The sequence below is a fragment of the Lycorma delicatula genome, chromosome 3 (genome assembly GCF_047948215.1).
Source record: "Lycorma delicatula isolate Av1 chromosome 3, ASM4794821v1, whole genome shotgun sequence".
Lineage (NCBI taxonomy): Eukaryota > Metazoa > Arthropoda > Insecta > Hemiptera > Fulgoridae > Lycorma > Lycorma delicatula.
In genome coordinates, this window is record NC_134457.1 from 37228627 (window position 1) to 37248567 (window position 19941).

Below are 19941 nucleotides of genomic sequence, written 5' to 3' on the forward strand. Positions count from 1 at the left end.
GCTCACTATTTTTTATGATTATATCATAGCCTGAGTAAAAAAAATTATGCTGTAAAAATTAATTACAGTAGAAACAAACTTTGTATTTTGACTTGAACAAATTTGTTCACCTACACGTCAGTATGAATATCATGATGTGTCTGAACGTATAATTTTGATGTTTTTTCTTAGATTTTTGCTTATTAATAGATTTTAAGATAAATGAATAATGAAAATCTAAACTTAAAAAAGCTAATACTATAAAATCATTTTTAAGCAAACATACCAGCTATTTTTACAGGCTTAATAGCAACAATTTTAAAATTGGAAGTTTTTAATAAAAAGGGCTGGTGAAAAAAATTTGTATCAGATTCATTTCAATAAAAAATACCGTAAAACTTTCCAATATTGGACACGGCTCAAGAATAACAATCTGTCTATTATTTAGAGGCATCTACTATTCAGAAAAATGTGAATACAGTATTATGTTCAGTTATTGTAAAGAAAAAAAACATTTTGAATAGAACAACAGTATTGTGTATTTATTTCAAGTAAATTAAAATTAAAAAAAAAATTAGTTGCAAATTAATGACTACAATTCAAGATTTTTTTATTGTTTTTCTGAAAATAAAATACTGTCCTCCATGTTCATATTTGAATAAAGTAGAATAATACTGTACTATCAACCAATAAAGTACGAAAATAAAATTACTGTACTATACTGAAATGGAATAAAAACAATGTAAGCACAAAAATATTATTTAAAGAAGCTGCAGTATATAAGAATGTTAATTAAGGCACATGTACAAAAAATAATGTAAAGATCAAAATAAAAACCAATTATGAATACACAATTTATTTATACTTAGACAGTTTAAAATAGTTGTCTATTTTAGTTTGAACTAAGTCCTGGTACATATTTTTTTCAATAATTGACTGATAATTCTTTTTGTAGGAAATATTGTTTTAATTTTCTAACCTCTTCTCTTTCTTCCTTACACTTGATGGTAAATCTGGATTGATTGTCATTATCATCATCATCATTAGTGTCATTGTTGTTCGTTTTGGAAGTCATAAAGTCTGAGGCAGCAACAAGATCACGGATGTTAGTTGATACATCTTCTGTGTTGAGCGCGTCGTCAATGTTTGGGTACTCTTTGTAATTTCCAAATAGATCAATAAGTTCTTTTAATTCACTTTGTTCTACAGAATTTTCATTTGGTCTAGTAACATTTTCATGTTAGATTGAAGTTAGTTTGTAGCATTTAATACCAACTCTTACGCAGCAACTTCTCACTGTTGTAGTAGTAGCCTGCTTTATAGCCATATGAATCCATAAAACTGCTTCCAACATACTAATGTTGGAAGTTCATCAGCATCTGAACTTTCATCATTGACAATAAGTACTCTAACACTTTTTTCTTTAATGAATTTTAACGTTCTGAATGATCCCCTGATTAAGTGGTTGACATACTGCAGTAGTATTTGGGGGAAGAAATATCAGTTTTACATTCTCTAAGCTAATGTTAGTGGGAGTTTGCATTGTATGGCAAAGAATATTATGACTTACCTAGTCTGTTTTTTCATTCTACGATCAAAACTTAACAATCAGATCACCATTATGTTCCTAATCATCCAATATTTTTTATTTGAATATTTTTTATTTGAATACCATTCAATTTCTAATGAATTTATGTCCGCGCTGTTAAAACAGGCTTTGCAGCTTTGTCAATTAGTAATGGTTTTTCTAACTCATCTGACAATCACAGTCAGTCTTTCTTTTAATATCTTCCCCCTGTACATTTTTTCTCTTTCAAACACATTATTTCACTGCACAAAACCCTGAAAAAAGGCCAGTCTCATTACAGATAAAAATGTTTCTTTCATTATAACTCATGCATAGTTCATTTACCTTTTCCTTTCACTCAGATACAGATTCTCACAATCACCAATTATCTACAGCACGGCCACAGATATTTTTATATGAAACATGTCTAATTCGGAATTTATCTAACCAACCCACTGATGCTTTAAAATCATCTTAACAGTTCTTTAGCAATTTGTAGGGGCTTCTCACAATGTTATTACACAAGCCCTGCAAAACTATTCAGTCAAACTGTCAACTCCTAGGCTTTTAGGAAATGAACGTTTGCTTAACTGATTGTCATTTTCAGTCTATAACCAGTTCTCACCTTTGGGATATCAAGTTTGCTTTTTAAGATACTGCTTATCTGAGTTTTCCTGATCTAATAGAACATACAGTAAATGTTCTTCCTACTAGAAAATACAGTACTATAGTGAAACAAATTTTTGTTTCACTATAGTACGTGTTCAATGTAAAGTATAAACTTGCACAGCAACTGATGACAATTCATGCTGGATGATGAATTAATTGAAATCATAACATCAATGTCAAGGTGGGAAGTGATGCAATTCACAACAGATAAACGAATTAGTTGCACTGGGTATAGAATAAAACAAGGAAAATTGCAATTTTTATTCCTGCTGTTTGTTTACAGATTTTACAGGTAAATTCAATGTCCATGTCAGTTATTTAGAAGGTCCATTATTGAGAAGTATTTTATCCATTAATACCACTGTAAAACTGCTGGGGAATCTGCAAGTATTCCTTATTAAGATATGAGTCTGTTATTGGGAAGTGTCCATTAAGGAAAGTTTCACCCTTAGATTGATTTAATTTGTTTCATACAAAAAATAAAAATGATATTTTCCAGTGTAATTGAAAAGATCTAATAACATGTAATTTAGAATAAGTAACCTTCAGTTACTTATTCTAAAGAATTCAACTTAGCTTGTGTTTGAGATTTTATTTTTTTATTTATTTTTATTTTTTTGTAAACTTCTGTTTTTCAGTATCAATCCAAATTATATTATGATCTTTACACTATAAAAATCTGATAAAATTTTGGTCAATTTGATGCAGTCAATTATTTAGTTTAATTTATTAGCGAGTTCACAAAAGTTGCAAAATTTTAAGTTGAAAAGTTTTTCCTCCATAAAGAAAATTATCATTCATCTCTTATAATTATTATATTAATTTTTTAAATTTATTTTATTATTATATAATATTACATTTTATTTATTTACTATAATTATAAAATAGTTTAATTGATAGTTTTCATAATGCTTGATGGTAATATAAAATTCATCTGCTTTTCAATTGTAGATCATAGTATATATATTTTTTTTTTTTACAGACAATATGAACAGGATGTGAGAACAGTTGCAAAAGCTTTCATTAAATTAGGTTTGGAAAGATACAACTCTGTTTGTATTATTGGATTTAATTCAATTGAATGGTTTTACTCTGATCTTGGAGCTATATTTGCAGGGTAAGTTTAAAGTATTTATGTATATTCAACAACACTGTTGCCTGGTTTGGCCTTTTCAGTGTTGGCATTAGCTGTTATACAAAGCCTAGGCAGTTCAAGATAGGTGTATTCTGCCAAAGAGTTTTGGGATTGGTTTCTTTTCTTCATAAACATATTCTCATGATTAGTGTATGAACTAGATAAAAATGAATATTAAAGGATTATACACATCTGCTATCTTCCTATAACAAGCATTAGTCTAGATTCATGGCAGAGGTTCAAATCCTAGTAAAGGCATTTGAATACTAGATCATGGATACCAGTATTCTTTGGTGGTTGGGTTTCAATTAACCACAATCTCAGGAATGGTCTACCCGAGACTGTAAAAAACTATATACTTCATTTACATTCATACATATCATCCTCATTCATCTTCTGAAGTAATACCTTACAGTTGTTCTGGAGTCTAAACAGAAAAAGAAAAAAGATTCATGTCAGAGAGAGAGAGAGTGAGAGAGAGAGAGAGAGAGAGAGAGAAAAAAAATAGAGAGTCCCTTGTCTCAAAGTGGTCTCTGTGTTTTATTGTACCTATAAATCATTGTTCCCCTTTTCATCCCTTTTCTCTCCTAACCTCAATAGTTACCATAAAAATGATCTCTACTACTTTTTGACTGTATTTGCAACTCTGTAGTGGGCACCTATTTTTTTTAGTTGAGCTCAGTTTGGTAATGACACTTCCTGCAAGCCTGCTTGGGTGCTTTGCTTCTTATCTAATTGTTTCACAAAAAGCTTGGGGTGATGTACCAGAAAATGAAGGCTAGGCGTTTTAGTCCTCTAACAATCTTAATATTTTGAAGCAAGTTTTTTTTTTTTATTTGTATATGGCTTGAATACAATTTTTTATACTTCATTTCTTGACTGTATATAAATTTATATATATTTGACTATATATAAATTTATAAGCAGAGTTTACCTCAAAAATCCTCTAAAATACTTGAATATTCAAAATACAGTGAACCCTGTTTTAAAATAAAATTGTTTTTAGCTAGGAATTGTTTTTATTAATCTGAAATATTTAACATTTCTCTTTATAAACGGAATGTTAGTAAAGTAAATATATTTTTCTTTCAGTGGTTAATATGCAGTTATTATAAATTTTATGACCTTCATTGAATCTGAAATTTGTTGATTAAAAATTTTTTTATAAAAATCTATTTTTTAAACAAAGTATATATTAGAGATGAACAAGTAATAACAAAGATTGGTTGAAGTGAAACTATCAATTTCTTTATTGTTTTACATGTCAGTAGTAGTTTACAAGTCACAGTTCATTACATATCTTTTAAAACTGAGATTTGCCTACTTTTCTTTAAAATTATTTGTAATTGAAGTAAGCTTTTTATAAAAATGCTATAAATATCATATTACCAGAGTAAATTATTTGAGTAGTACTTTATGCAATTTTTTTTTATTTACGTAAATGTTTACATAAGGTTTACATATATTTACATTATAGTTTCATATATTTAAATAAAATTTTTAGTTCTAATATCATTGAATTATTTATTATGCTTTTATATATTTATTAACATGAATTACTTAAATTGTTAAATGTTATGTTAAAAGTTAATTTATATGTATTTGGAGTATAAGACTAGGTATAACCACACTAGCACTATTATTAGTTGTACAATGCCTAGTCCTGAAGAGGTATGCAAGATTACTTTTTTATCGTAATGAATCAAAAAAAAAATTAATGATAAATTGCTCATTTTTATGCTTTAAAACTTTCCAAAATGTTTATATAAAGCTTCTGTGATCAGACTCTTTTTATTTAACATTACAAATTACTTATTTAGAATAGCATCTTTGTTGTTGAAAATTTAATAATTGTTAAGATTACTTCTTAACATAATAATAAAAAGTTATTATGTAGTGCATATTTAGCTGAAATTATGATTAATTATAATTGCTGCTTTTGTGATTAGTAATGTTTTCTAAAATGTTATTTTTTGTTAGTAACCTTTTCAAGTTTAAATTTTTATTTCAAGTTAAAATTTTTTGGGTTTTTTTTTAATATTTGCAGTAAATTATTGATTAAGATATACAAGTTAAATAAAATGATGGATTCATCATCGATTAGAAAATTGTTACTGTTCCATAAAAAATAATAGGTAATAAGATTATCATCATAGTGTTATTATTTCACACGCCCAAAATAAACACCATATTTGTGTATTTTTCAGTTGTAAATAAGATATTGTTGTAACACATCAATCACAATCAAATTAATATCACCGAACAATGGCTAGTACTAACAAAAACACACACTACACACAACAGGGAATAAAATTATATACCATACATAAAGCTTCATTGTTGATTAACAAAACACACAATACACATAACAGAAAAAGCTTAATTAAAGCTTACATGGATAATGCAGCACATAAAGCTTAATTTTTGATCAGTTGTTACTAATGCTAAAGTACAAAATAAAAATTTCTCAAGTAAGTGATTTTATTATGTAAATTAACTTTAAAGATTGCTATTAAAGTATATTTTATTTATTTTTCATTCTCATTTATTCATTTCGAATAGATAATCTTGTTAATACAACTTTTTGTAGTACTATATCAACAATATTTTGGTTTGGTTTGAAAATGTGTATTCAACAAAACTCCATTAAAACTAAAAATTAAGTTTTAAGTTTGGTTTAAGTTTCATTTAATGTAGCGCAGCTGTCAATATGTTAATAAATTATTTGAATTTTCAAAAAACATAATAAATATAAATATTTATTTATTATTATTTATATATTATATTTATTTATTATTTATATATCTGTTTATTAACCATGTTGTTCAGTGTGTTGTTTAATAATCAACAACAAAAACAATCACAAGCACACTAAATGAAGTTTAGTGTGCTTGTGATTGATATTACACAATAAATTTATAGAGTAAATTTATTGTGTATTAATATGAAAAAAAATCATGTAATGTAAAAATCATGTAAAAAAATATATCGAGATAGGAATTTTTTTTAAGAGCTCAAGACAAAATGATCTGAAACTTGATGAGGGTCAAGATAGGGATCCATATTTTAGTAACATATCTAGTCTACACATTCTAACAAATTTTTTCTTAAAGTTCTAGAGGCTGGAAACAGCAAATATAAAAAAGGCCCAAAATCACATTTCCCAGATTTTTCTCAAAACTGTAAATGTTTTATTTATTGTTGTTTGAATAAGTTCTGTATAAAGTAATACGAAAAGATCAAGCTTTGGTCTGATAATTTATATTGCACTTTCACATAATGTTTTATTAAGAAATTATTCCTAATGTTCAGGTTATCCTTCATTTACCAGACTATAGTATGGTTGATTAGTGTGGTCATATGTATCAAAAATAGTTTTTCTCATTAATGAAATATATATTTTTCTTTATGTTACAAGATTTAACACATACACATTCATGATTGAGAAAACATAAATAAAATGTGCTAATTTAATGTGATATGACTTGATATTTTCAATATAATATTATTATTTTTGGGGTAAATTTGCATTATTCAGGAATTCAGAGCTTATTCAGTTTCTGCCTTCATCAGTAACATGAAAGCATTAATGTGGATTTATGTAGACATATAAATATGTTGAACTATACTTTTTACCTTCGGATTCTAATATTTTTTCTATCTATTTAATTTTTTTATATAGTTATTATGAATGGTGATAATATTTACAGGGGATTTGCAGCTGGTATATATACTACAAATGGCCCTGAAGCATGTTTTCACTGCCTTGAATCCAGTAATGCAAATATCTGTGTGGTAGAGGATGAAAAACAGTTGGAAAAAATAAAGGAAGTTAAAAACAGATTGCCATTATTAAAAACTATTATACAGTACAGTGGTAAACCTAAAGATCCAGATGTGTTAAGTGTAAGTAAAATAATTACTTCAGAAATATTTTTGCATTGTATGTTAAATAAGAAAAAGGAAATTTAAAATAATTTTAATTAATTTTAGACTGATTGTGTGTACAGTTTTGCTTTCTGCAATTTTTACAATTTTTTTTTATACATTTTTTTGTTTTATTTAATCTTTAATTATTTATGATTTTTGACCTTCACGTAAGGTAAAATTTTATGAGAATTAAAGCAGTAACATAATTTATAGTATGTGGTTATTTTAAGCAATAGAACCTGTTAGATGGCTTACACATTTAAATTTTAGAAAAATGTTTTCTACTGGTTAGATATCTGTGCTTTAGCTGTTTTATCTTCTTCAAATCATCTCCTAATATCTTTCTTAAGCTTTTGAGCCATGAGAATAATTTTTACTCCATTCATAAAGAGTTAACCAGAGATATTTTTACTCTGGTCAAAACATTTCAATTGCTATTGTAATCTTTCTTGGTGGCACTACTGTTTTGTTCTGTAGTTCTATTTGAAGTTTAAGTTTTATTTGTAAAGTGTTTGAAAACTGAATTAGGTTTTAACTGCGTCTATTATTTTAGTGTAACAGTGTTATATGTTTCTGTATGTTTATATGTTTCAGAATATTCTAATGTTAATCTGTGGGTCATTTTCTGTGTGAATGTTGTATATATACCTAGATTTTTTATAAATAAATGCAGGATCGTCAAGGCAGAATGGTGAGGTTTAAGGCATGAATTACATAAAAACAAAAATAATTAAAATTTTATTGTTTTATTTGTAAAATTCTCAATCTCAAATAGTTTTGTTATATAATTAATAAATTTTGATATGTCGTATGTCACACTGTAAATATAGAATCAATGTTCAATTTCTACCATACACAATGTAACGTATCTTCTATTATGATTGTAATTGCTATTTTAGTTTTAAAGTGATTAGTTCATGTAACTTTTGTGATTAAACAATATTTTTAATGTATTCCCAAAAGAAATAATCATAAGCCGTTATAGCTGGCCTTCTTGGAGACCAGGAAATAGGGCTTTCCGGCCTATCCATTTATCTGCAAATCTTTCATTCAAAGTCTGCATAAAGAATGCATTAAAATATGCCCATCTAAAGTGCATAGGTACCATCTTGTTAGAAATAAATTTGATGTACATTTCCAATTGATCCAATAGAGGAAAACAATTAGTCATTTAACATATCAAGATAAAGATTTCCATTAATAGTATTTTCAGAAAGGCCTACTTTCACAATTTTTCATTAAACCACACCAAACATTAACTTAGGTGTGTCATGTGCTTTCTCAAAAATTACTTGTTGGTTTTCCACAACCCATATTTGTTTGGTTTGTTGGTTTTCTAGATGCCTATATTCATGAATTATCTATCAACACATGTGCTAAAGTGAAAAGTACCTTCATCTGTAAAAATCACATAATTTAAAAATGATTGATTTTCTTTAATTTTGACTAAAAACTCAGCAGCAAACAGGAAAAATTTTTCTGTAACAGATGGTTTTATTTCATGTAGTAGCTGAATTTTATATGCATACAAGTGCAGCCTTTACACAGCATGTTTTGAACAGCTGTTTTTTGGAATTTGTAGCTCAAGGCTTTGTTTGACAAGCTACGGATTTATTAGGACTTTTGATAGCAGATTGTCTAATTCACTGATACACTTTCTTCTGATACTGATTGCCTTCCCAATGATTTCTGCTGGAGAACAAACACTGTTTCTTTAAACTGACTGAACCAGCATTGTATGTTATTTTAATATGGTGATTCCTCTTTATATATTAGTAAAAATGCACATTGAACTAAAATTGTTGACTTCAGTTTGGCATGCCACAAAATATGCTGTGCTTTTTATTAAACAGAAAACATAACAAACAAACAAACACACTTAAGCAGGACTACAGAGACTTATACAATGGTTAAAATGATGGTTACACAAACTTCTTGGGTAGAAGTTTTAAGTGCTACTAAACTAATTTCTCAAAAGGTTCCTAATACTTTAATCTAATTACTGAAACCCCACCATTCTTTAATGATGACCCTGTATAATGCATTTTAAATTATTAAAACTATTTTTATATATTAACCGTTGTCTTTTTTTGTAGTGGGAAGATGTCATGAGAATTGGTAAAGAAGAATCTGATGATAAACTTAATGCAATTCTTAAGACTATTGCCGTGAATGAATGTTGTACATTAGTTTATACAGTAAGTATAGAAATTATTAATCCAGATGTACTATATGAATAATGTAAGAGAGTTCATATTTAATTATTTTTTTATATTACTGATCATTACAAATTCTAGAGCAAAACTCCTTAATATATTAAATATATTATTATCATTATGTATTATATAGCATGTATATAATCATTATTGTAAATTAAAATTTAAAAACACTACAATCTTCAATTAAACAGATTAAAAAACGAACAATTATAACAAGGAATAAAAATATTTTCTCAATCAAATGTCCAAATACAGGTGATTCAAAGAAACGGGAAATTTAAAAAATTAAATAACGTTAATGAAAAATTTTTTTTAGAAAATGAATTTTATTTCATGTAATTCTACAAATGTTGCCATTTTAGGATACCTACATTTTAGTTTATTTTTTAAAGATGACATCTTCCAGGTGACATCTTCCAGGTGACCTCCTCTTCTACGTAAATACTCACGAAGTCTCTTCATTAAATTGTTCATGGTTTGACGTAACATCTCAACTGGAATTTCTGCAATTGCATCTCGGATCTTTGCCTTCAGTTCTTCCGTTGTAGCAGGTCTACTGTGGAACACTTTGATTTTAAGGTGACCCCACAAAAAGTAATCACAAGCTGAGAGATCAGACGATCTGGGAAGCCATCTAATGTCACCATTTCGTGAAATGACACGACGTCCAAACAATCGGCGTACAGCTGCCATCGATATTTGTGCAGTATGTGACGTTGCTCCGTCTTGTTGAAACCAGGCTGTGTTAAGAATTGGTGGAAATCTCTTTTGTTGTTTCACAACAAAGGTTTCAAGCATGGCTACGTAACGAGCCGATGTCACTGTAATCGCAAGACCGTTGTCATCCTCAAAAAAATAAGGGCCTATAACACTGTAAGATGACATAGCACACCACACAGTCACTTTCTGGCTGTGCAACGGATGCGTAGGATTTTCTTGTGCCCAGTATCTGAAATTTTGCTTGTTAACAAATTCACTGAGGTGGAAATGCGCTTCGTCTGACATCCACAGTTCGTAAACAAACTCTTCGTTATCATTTATCTTCTGAAGCATTACATTACAGAATTGCGCTCGCACAACTGCATCGTTCGGTTTCAGTTCATGGACGATCTGCAACTTGTATGGATGGTATTGCAAGTCCTTCACTAACATTCTTCGAATACTGTAACTATGCAATTGTAAAAATGCTGAGAGACAACGGATTGACCAATGTGGACTTCGTGTGACAGCATCTTGTAAAGCTTGAACATTCTGTGGTCTACGGACAGTTCGCTCACGACCTGGAGGTTTCGTTTTCATTGCCGAACCAGTTTTCTCAAAATTAGATATCCATGTTTTAATTGCATGTGTTGATGGACACGGTCGTGCCGTCCCAGATTAAAATGACGGCGAAATTCTCTACGCGTTCCCTCCACACTGTCATTGTTTTTGTAAAACGCTTTGATAGCAAATGCACATTGCGCACGACTCCAAGGATCTATGACAACTAAATGGCAGGTTAGGTTAGAGAGGCTGGCGCCACTTATCAAGTGCTACCAATCGCCCACGGCTACCAACACAACTTTCAAAATTTCCCGTTTCTTTGAATCACTCTGTATAAGAAAAACATTAAGGCAGTACATGTATCAAACACATTAAATTATTTTGTGATTTATAGCTGTCATTAATTACACAATGGCTGTTTACTATTTTTAATTTTGTAAAAAATTTCTCAATTAATAACACTTCTAGTAGAGGAAATCATAATAATTTTTAAGCAATTGAGTGAGATTTTGACAGACTTGAAAACTTATTACATATATGCAAGCCTATATAAATACATGTGTTCTCACATGATGACAACATCAAACAACATGCTGCTGTTCTGTATATTATACACAATATTAGGAGTTTGAAACTATAACTGACTTTTGTTATGTGTGCAATAAACATTGTAGAATTATGTGGTAAGATGGTTAAAAATTTGTATGATGGCAAGTTTGTTCTTATTAGAATTTTAAATAACTGAATTTTAAGAAATTTAATTTTTCTTAAGTATTTTATTCATTAAAATACTTAATATTACTTTAACTTAATGCAAAGTCTAAAGATTTTTTCACAGAACACGACAAATGTTGGCTGCATTTCTTTCATGGGAAATATTTTTTCTCATTGCTCTTTCAAATACTGTTCTTGTTTCTTGCATTGGAAAATATTTATACATTTTATATTTACGTGAACATTTAAACATGAATTAATATTTTGTGGTAATCTTTTTTTAATTTTGTAATGTAATTGTTTTTTTGTTTTTTCAGTCTGGTACAGAAGGAAAATCAAAAGCAGTTATGTTGTCACATGATAATTTGACGTGGGATGCTTATTCAGTGACTAAATTTTTAAATTTATCAGCAGAGGTCGAAGAAGTTATTGTTAGCTATCTGCCCTTAAGTCATGTTGCTGCCCAGGTAAATTGAACATGAATCAAAATTGATTAAATGTATAAGATGTGCTTAAAAAGTTCCTAGACCAACTGTTGCAAACTACTAATGTACATTAGGATCCCATTTTGCTTCAGGATCATGAGAAGTCAAGTCAAAACATTTATTTTTATTATTTTAACAGAGATGGGTATCATGAATTCATCCCCTTAAAATTATGCTGACATTGTCAACACCAGTTTGTATTGGACTGTTTCTTATTGTTTCAAAGAATTTATTTGGCACCAGCAAGCTGAACTTTGTTGTAAGATAAATGACTGCTCTGTCATGTCAATAAGACACTCATACTACATTAAAAACGTATGAATTTTTAGTTAGCAAAAGAGATCATTGGTACTACACAGATCTTCTACACCCTCCAAATTTAACTTCTTGAAATTGTTTCCTCTTCCTTAAAATAGAATTTAAGTTGAAGGGCCACTATTTTAATAATTTGGAGGAATTTCAATGCAAGTTAATGGTGGTGCTTGACTCACTTACTTTAAAAAGAAGGACTTCTTTCCTTCGAATACTTTTCCTCTTGTATTGTTAAACCACTAAACCACATAGGTTGGTTATAGAAATAACCCTTGTATTGCAACCAAATACAAGCCCCTGAAATTCATTGACGTAAGTCAGGAAGAACCCAAAACCACAAAAACCAAATTGGAATTAGTGGAAGAAATGATTTACAGGTATCTGCAACAATAGAGTTCTAACAATAAAGCTTACTTTCTTATAATTATAATTGTGTCCAATGGTCTTTTTTTTAAACTAAATACTCTACCTAAGTGTAGAACTGAAAAATTCTGCAATAACTGCATTATTAACTATGCTCCTGAAAATAATGCCAGCATACAATATTTATAAAATCAAACCACATTTTGAGTGAATCAGTTTTTTGTTGTTTTTTTTTTTTGGATTGATTACTTTGATTTTATTTGTTTCAGCTTATGGATATTTATTGCACTTTAACAGTATGTGCCAAAACAGTTTTTGCTGATAAAGATGCTCTTAAGGTAAATAAAAAAAACAGTATTACATTTTTGTAATTAAATAACAGGTGGTAGTTTTTATATTGTTGTATAAGTATTTTATTAACATTAATATTTTTGTAATAAATTCACATTACCAAACAAAGGGGTTGCATCCTTTTTGAACTACCTTTAATAATTTTACAATAGATGTTCAAAATGATTTCCTGTGATTTACATGCAGGTTTGTACATGCTTCATAACATTTGCAGCCAGTTTTCATAATATTTACAAAGTAATCTTTGAAATCTCACTTTCAATGTTAGCCTTCAGTTTGTCAAGTGTATTTTTTTAAAAATAGACTTTTACTCCTAAAGGAAAACATCTGCTGGTGTAAGATCTGGGGATCTTGTAGGCCACAACCCTTTTGATATCAAATGATGGCCAAAAATATCCCATAACATATCCATTGTTTCATTAGGAGTATGACACATTGCATTATCATGCTGGAACCAAAATTCTCATTCGTGTAAATCTAACATAGCAATAAACTGTTCAATTAAGTTGCAATAAACCATACCATCTACAGATTTGTCAAAAAATAAAGGCCCTATTACTAATCGTCGGAAGATTGCACACCAAACACCAATTTTATATGCATGTAATGGTCATTTATGAAATGCATGAGGATTTTCAGCGCTACATATTTGGCAGTTTTGGTTAACGACAACCATGCCTTGTCACTGAAATAAAAACAATCCAAAATTTCAGTACTATTGTCATTAACAAGAGAACGAAACCAATGACGTAAACATTTTCCATGGTCTACTTCTTTAAGTTCTTGAATGACACCGATGCGATAAGCATGCAATTATAATTTTTTAGTAGCCCTGAAAGCTGTAGACAGTGAAAACCCAGCCTGTGAAGATATCTGTCTGAGAGATTTTTTGGGTGAGTGAATCAAATGTTCTTTCACATCCTCCAGAACTTCTACTCTTAGCAGTGATGGTCGACCGGTGCTTTTCCGATCATGTACACTCCCAGTCTCATGAAATTTATTAATCAAGCACGATATTGTTGACATTAGGTACTGAAGAATTGGAAAATCTTATCTAAAACTTGTCTTTTACTTGTTGGTAATATTTATATGTGAAATAAGTTTCAATAATAAATTCATGTTCGTCCTTGGAAAACAACATAGTTAATACATTAGAGATGAATTTATATTGGTAAAGCACTAGTGCATAAGATGGATTTTTAACTGTTACAAACTGCTAACCTTGAGTAGTATTGCCAACTAACATGTAGGAAGAAATAAAGTTTATCTATGCGTGACCTTCTTAATCTTAGGGTTGCATCCTTTTTGAAACACCCATTATAATTTAACTTTATTTTTTTTTATTATTTTAGTTAATCTCCTGTTTACAAATTAGTATTATGTAGTTTTGTTGTGTTTTATTCCTTCTTTATCAGTTAATGTTAATCTCATTTTAGTTAATCTCCTGTTTGCAAATTAGTATTATGTAGTTTGTTGTGTTTTATTCCTTCTTTATCAGTTATTGTTAATCTATAACATGTTACTATAAGAAATGAAATAATTTTTTTTTATTATAAAAATAATAGAAAGTTAAAAGATACAATGAAAAATAGATACGACTAGAAATAAGTAAATTTAGGCTTCTGAAAAATAAAAGAATAGATATTAGGTAAAAATAAGAGGATTGGTCACCTGAAAATTAAAAACAAAAAAAATACAAAAACTAAGTTAAATTATTTATTACTGAAAAACTGTGTAAACAAACAAATTGAACAAAATTACCCAATAGTTATCTTAACTGGAGAATTTTTATTTAGGGCTTCTTTGTAAACTATGTTTATTTTCATTCTGCCGCAAGATGACAAGGCTATCATTCAAGCTGAGCTTGAGAGAACAAGTCAGCCTGCAAACCCACACCAACTATCTTAACTGTCCTTGTATTTTGGTTTAGAAAAATATGTCTTCTTAAGAAATTAAGGACATTTAAATTAGAATTGTTAGAATTGATAGTTTGATTGCAAGTGAAACTGGGGATCTTGACCAGAGACTGGTATTATTGCACACACTTGGCAGGCTTAGGTTCTATTGCAAGAAGGTATATGTAACCACTTTGAAAATGAGGAATGTGAAGAGAATACAATAACTTGATAGATAATGTACAATGTCCTCAGTCTCTTAAAGTCCACAGATATGCAGCTCACCTTCATGTTTGAATAATAACTCAAGTTCTTATTTAAACAGTATTTCAAGTTTATTTTACTTCATTTATAATCTTTGTTTATTGTTTTCAAATTCACTTAAGTATTTTTGTTTTCCAGGGCACTTTGAAAAATACATTAGTTGAAGCTCGTCCTACAATCTTTTTGGGTGTACCTCGTGTTTGGGAAAAAATGCACGAGGCATTACTTTCATTTGGTAAACAGTCTTCAGGATTAAAGAAGATGTTGGCTAGTTGGGCTAAAATGGCTTCATTACAATATCATGAAAACGCTATTAATGGGTAATTTGTATTTCATGTTATTTATGTAATTGGTAATATTAATTTGTAAAGTATTAAAAGTTTATTGTTATTTAGCAGGAGCATGTGTAATGCAGCAATAATACCAAATACTGCTGCAAGTGATCATTTTGGATGCTGGTCTATTCCATCAGATCACAATTAACTCATAATTGTTACCAATAACAATCCAATCCAACTCTTCTGATTTCAGTTTACTTCATACTTTTAAAATAACATTACTTCAAATATTAATTATTTATAATGCTCGCAACATCTGTTGCTGCAATACTGCTTTACAAGTAGATAAATTGGTGACAACATAATTTGGTTCGTACAGAAAGCAAAAACCATATTTGTTTTATAACAAATTTATTGTGTTTATTTTAACTAGAATATATACATCATAATTACATTTTTAAGCTATTTTTCCACATAATAAACTCTTTAAGTTCAAGCATTTGTTAAATTATGGCACTAGTTTTTGTATGTGTTGTTAAAGAAGTCTGCTGCCAGTTCATAAGCCAGTCAAGAACAGCTGTCTTGATGTGGTCATCACTTTCATAATGGTTTCTTCTGAGAAACTCGTTCAATTTTAGAGATAGGTGAAAATCTGGTGGAGCAAGATCCTGGTCTTTATGGCGGATGATCAAAAATATCCCATCCAAAACCTTTGAGAAGTTGCAGCATATGGTGAAGAGTAGACATACAGAGAAGTTGTGCATTGTCATGATGCGAACACATGCTATGATTCAAGAGAACATGCCAGCAATTTTGATTTGCACAACAAAACTTTTGAATATTAGTCAGCATTGACTGTCTTCAGTGAGGCATAAGCTCACACAATAAGACTAAATGATGATCCCAAAAAATTGTAGCCATCACTTGGCGTTTTGAAAGTGTTTGTTTGAATTTTTTGGCTTTGAAGGCGATAGAGAATGATGCCACTGTAGTAATGGCATTTACTCTTGATATTTACTCTGGTGTATAGTGCGAAACCCATGTTTTATCACCAATCATTATGTGATCCAGTATTTCATCTCCATCTCTATAGTCCACTCTAGGAATGACAGAGCAGCAGACAAGCATTTTTAGCTTTCTTTCATAAGAAAGCTACCTATTGTAATTGGTACGATGTTTCGACTACCAGAAAATTTAGACATCTTTGCGTTTCACATTCCCCAGATCCCAAAATCACCATCACCTCAAAAGTTTATATATACATTTATATAATGTATATGCATATATATATATATATATATATATATATATAAATTTCACTTTCTTTTGGACAGGATAACTGTCATAATTTTGCGCCTATCATTTTCAAATTGTTCCTTAAAAATAACTCATCCCAAAATCTTGTCAAGTTCGTTATCAGCCATTACCGGACTGTGGTGATGAAAATAGGGGAGTTTTTTTCGAGAAAACAAAAATCACTATAACTTTCTTATTAAGTAAAATATAAAATTCATATAAAGTTCATACTATTCCATTTTAAAGTTATTCATGTAAAGTATTCATTTAAAGTTCCTACTATTGTTTGGATAAGGGCCTAAAACTTATCTAAGTAAATTTTTTTTATATCACCAACCATTGGCCCAGGGAGTTGAAAAAATGGGGTTTCGAAGACAACAAAGAATCATACCTCCCTTAATAGGCGTAGTATCGAATCTGTTTAAAGTGGTTATTAGTCCTCTAAACATTACCTAAAACTTTTGTTTGAAACAATTTTTGATATGACCAACCCTTATAGCAAGGGATGACCAAAATGTTGCTGGAATTGTAAGAAGAGGAGGCTTGTTGTTTGCTAAACATGTGAAACTTTTTTCACATGCAACCATTGTCATATTGAGTTAATTTAAAGGTTTTCTTAAGGTGGAAATATTTTTTATCCCCTACTTAGTACTGGTGAAATCTACCTCTACCTTCCGGTGTGCCGAAAGGGATTTTTTTTTTGTGATTGCCAATATTCTTTTGACCCATCAAGAACAAATTGTATGGTAATTCAGGTAAATGGTCACAATTTCATGTATAGAGAACTGAATGTTTAGGAAATTTTTATCACGTTTATCTAATTTGAAACTCTGGTTTTCTTTAACATATCTTGGAACCCAATAAAGAAATAATAGCTTTATTAATTGTTTTGTTGGATAGTGATGACATATTAGAAAATGTTTCTCATTCATAAAATAAAAAAAAATTAGAGAAATTTAAAAAAAATAGTTTATAGCAGGTAATTTTTTGTTTTTTAAATACTTTTTAATCAATTAGAGAATTTTACGTGAAAGTCAAGGATTTGGTAATATTATTTATTGACAATTTTTTTCTTGAATAAGAACAAAGACAAAGAAACATAGGTCTGGAAATAGTTTGTTTTCAAGTTACAACTGTCAAAAGATTTCTCTTTTATTTTGGTTCTATAGATAATACAATCAAGTGGTACAATTTTTGGGGCACTATTATAGTAAAAAATTAACATGTTTGTATATACTAAATCTGAGAATTGTTTTAAAAAATGGTTTTTGGAACTGTACCAATATTTTGTTTTTTAAACAGTCATGTGAAATGAAAAAATTCAGGTTACAAAACATGGGTTTTTGGGTTTGATGTAAAGTGTCTTCTTTTCAATTTTATACTTTACTTTCTAAAATTTGTTTGCACAATTGTTGTTAGTCAATTAGGTTATCCACCATTTCTTAAATATTTTGTATTACAAAAATGTTTGTTTAAATGAAATACAACTCTTTATATTTTTAGTTTTTTTTATGGTTAAAAATAAAAATTACATTTTTCTTTTACTGTTGCAGAAATGCTTCAGAATCTTACAGGTTCAAATTTTATAAGTGGTTAGTATTTGATAGAATCAAACAACGTATGGGTTTTGATAGGTGTAAAATTTATGCATCAGGTGCTGCTCCTTTGTCTATGGATGTTAAAAAATACTTCATGAGTCTTGATATAGTAATCATAGAGGTAAATATTTTTATTTGTAAATTTATATTTAGTTAAAATTTTTATTGTTATTTTTTAAATATGAAGGCAGAACCTGCTAGCTGTGAATTTTAGTGTTTGTGTGTGTGTGTGTGTGTGTGTGTGTGTGTGTGTGTTATCTGAAGTTGTTGTCTATCTGAATGGGTATAATTTGAAAATTGTAGTAAGATATCTAAAGAAAGTACTAGCTTATAGAAAACAACTGATTTTTGATTTTAATAATTAGTGTAATTAAGGTGTATTATTTAGACAATTGGCTTTGTAAGACAATCTTGGTTTCAAGAGTTATATTTAATTTAATATTAACTATTAATGAAATTGAATAAGTTATATTCTGTTTTATTGGGTTGCCAACCTTGCAGATGACTTCAATCATGCAGGTAGTGTGGTGATATCTGATAGGCAAAACACTGAAGACTAAGTTTTTATTTTTTTTTTAATTTTATTTACTTGCTTTCTTTTTGTCATTTTTTGAAAATAGACACATTATTGTTTTTATTATTATTATATTCAGCTGAGATATAACTATTACAATAATCAAAGGGATTAGTACTTCATTGTCTCCTTTCCTTTGCAAATTGGTACATCAGCTCATATATTTTACCACAAATTAAAGAAAATTTATTTTTAAACCAATGATCTTTAAATAAATGTACAAGTGTATATGATGAAAATAAAAGCTTGCTTGCACGAGGCAGACAGTTGCTGTGCAGGGCATTATATTGTTCTATTCTCATAACATTAGGCTCATTCAGACACTGAATATAGTGAATTGCAGTGTTTAAGCTATTTTCATAAATAGCAATAAAATCTTTCCACAATTAAAATATATTATCATTTTGTTTAATTTCAGGCAAAATTTCTGTAAAAATACTTAGCTTACTTATAAATATTTCTTACTGTATACAGTACAAAAACAAATATTTTTGCATTAATATACTACTATTATATACTCCCTCCATAAAGTGAGTCATAAAATGAATAACCAATTTATATGAATAAAGGTTATCAAAATATTTTATTTGAGTTATATTTATGTCTACTTTTTGTTAATGGATATTAATAATGTTGATAATGTTTACAGTAACAAACATAATCATTAAACAATAGACCAATACCTACAAATTATAAGAATTTCTTAATCGCTTAGTTATTCATAGAATAGCTAAGTTATCTTCGTATCACATTGCTGGTTAATATTCAGTACTAATGTTTACTTTTCATTTTCGATATACCAATTTAGTTCAATTCTTGGTGTGTCCTGGCACAAATAGTATAGTTGTTTCCTTCTGTAAAGTGTGGTGTGTTAATAGTTAATGTTTTATGAATATTAATGAATTTGTATTTTTTTGGGTTGTTTGTTAGTGAATTTTTTTGCAATGTTAGAATTTAAATCCATAGTTAAAAATAAAAAGCTCCATAGTCAAGCTCATGAAATAATTAATAATGTATACAAGTTGATGAAAAACAAAAAGCTATAAAGT

The 19941-nt window shown here is 28.9% G+C and overlaps 1 protein-coding gene across 4 annotated transcripts in view; it reads left to right on the forward strand.

Annotated features, from left to right (window-relative positions):
* bgm (acyl-CoA synthetase bubblegum family member 1) overlaps positions 1 to 19941 on the forward strand; it is a 159406-nt gene that overhangs the window by 111467 nt on the left and 27998 nt on the right. For all 4 annotated transcript variants that reach the window (XM_075359656.1, XM_075359653.1, XM_075359654.1 and 1 more), the window contains 7 exons: positions 3198 to 3332; positions 7061 to 7256; positions 9377 to 9478; positions 11794 to 11943; positions 12906 to 12974; positions 15285 to 15466; positions 18274 to 18439. In XM_075359656.1, the coding sequence (XP_075215771.1) occupies positions 3198 to 3332; positions 7061 to 7256; positions 9377 to 9478; positions 11794 to 11943; positions 12906 to 12974; positions 15285 to 15466; positions 18274 to 18439 (1000 nt within the window). The remainder of the gene's footprint in view (positions 1 to 3197; positions 3333 to 7060; positions 7257 to 9376; positions 9479 to 11793; positions 11944 to 12905; positions 12975 to 15284; positions 15467 to 18273; positions 18440 to 19941) is intronic.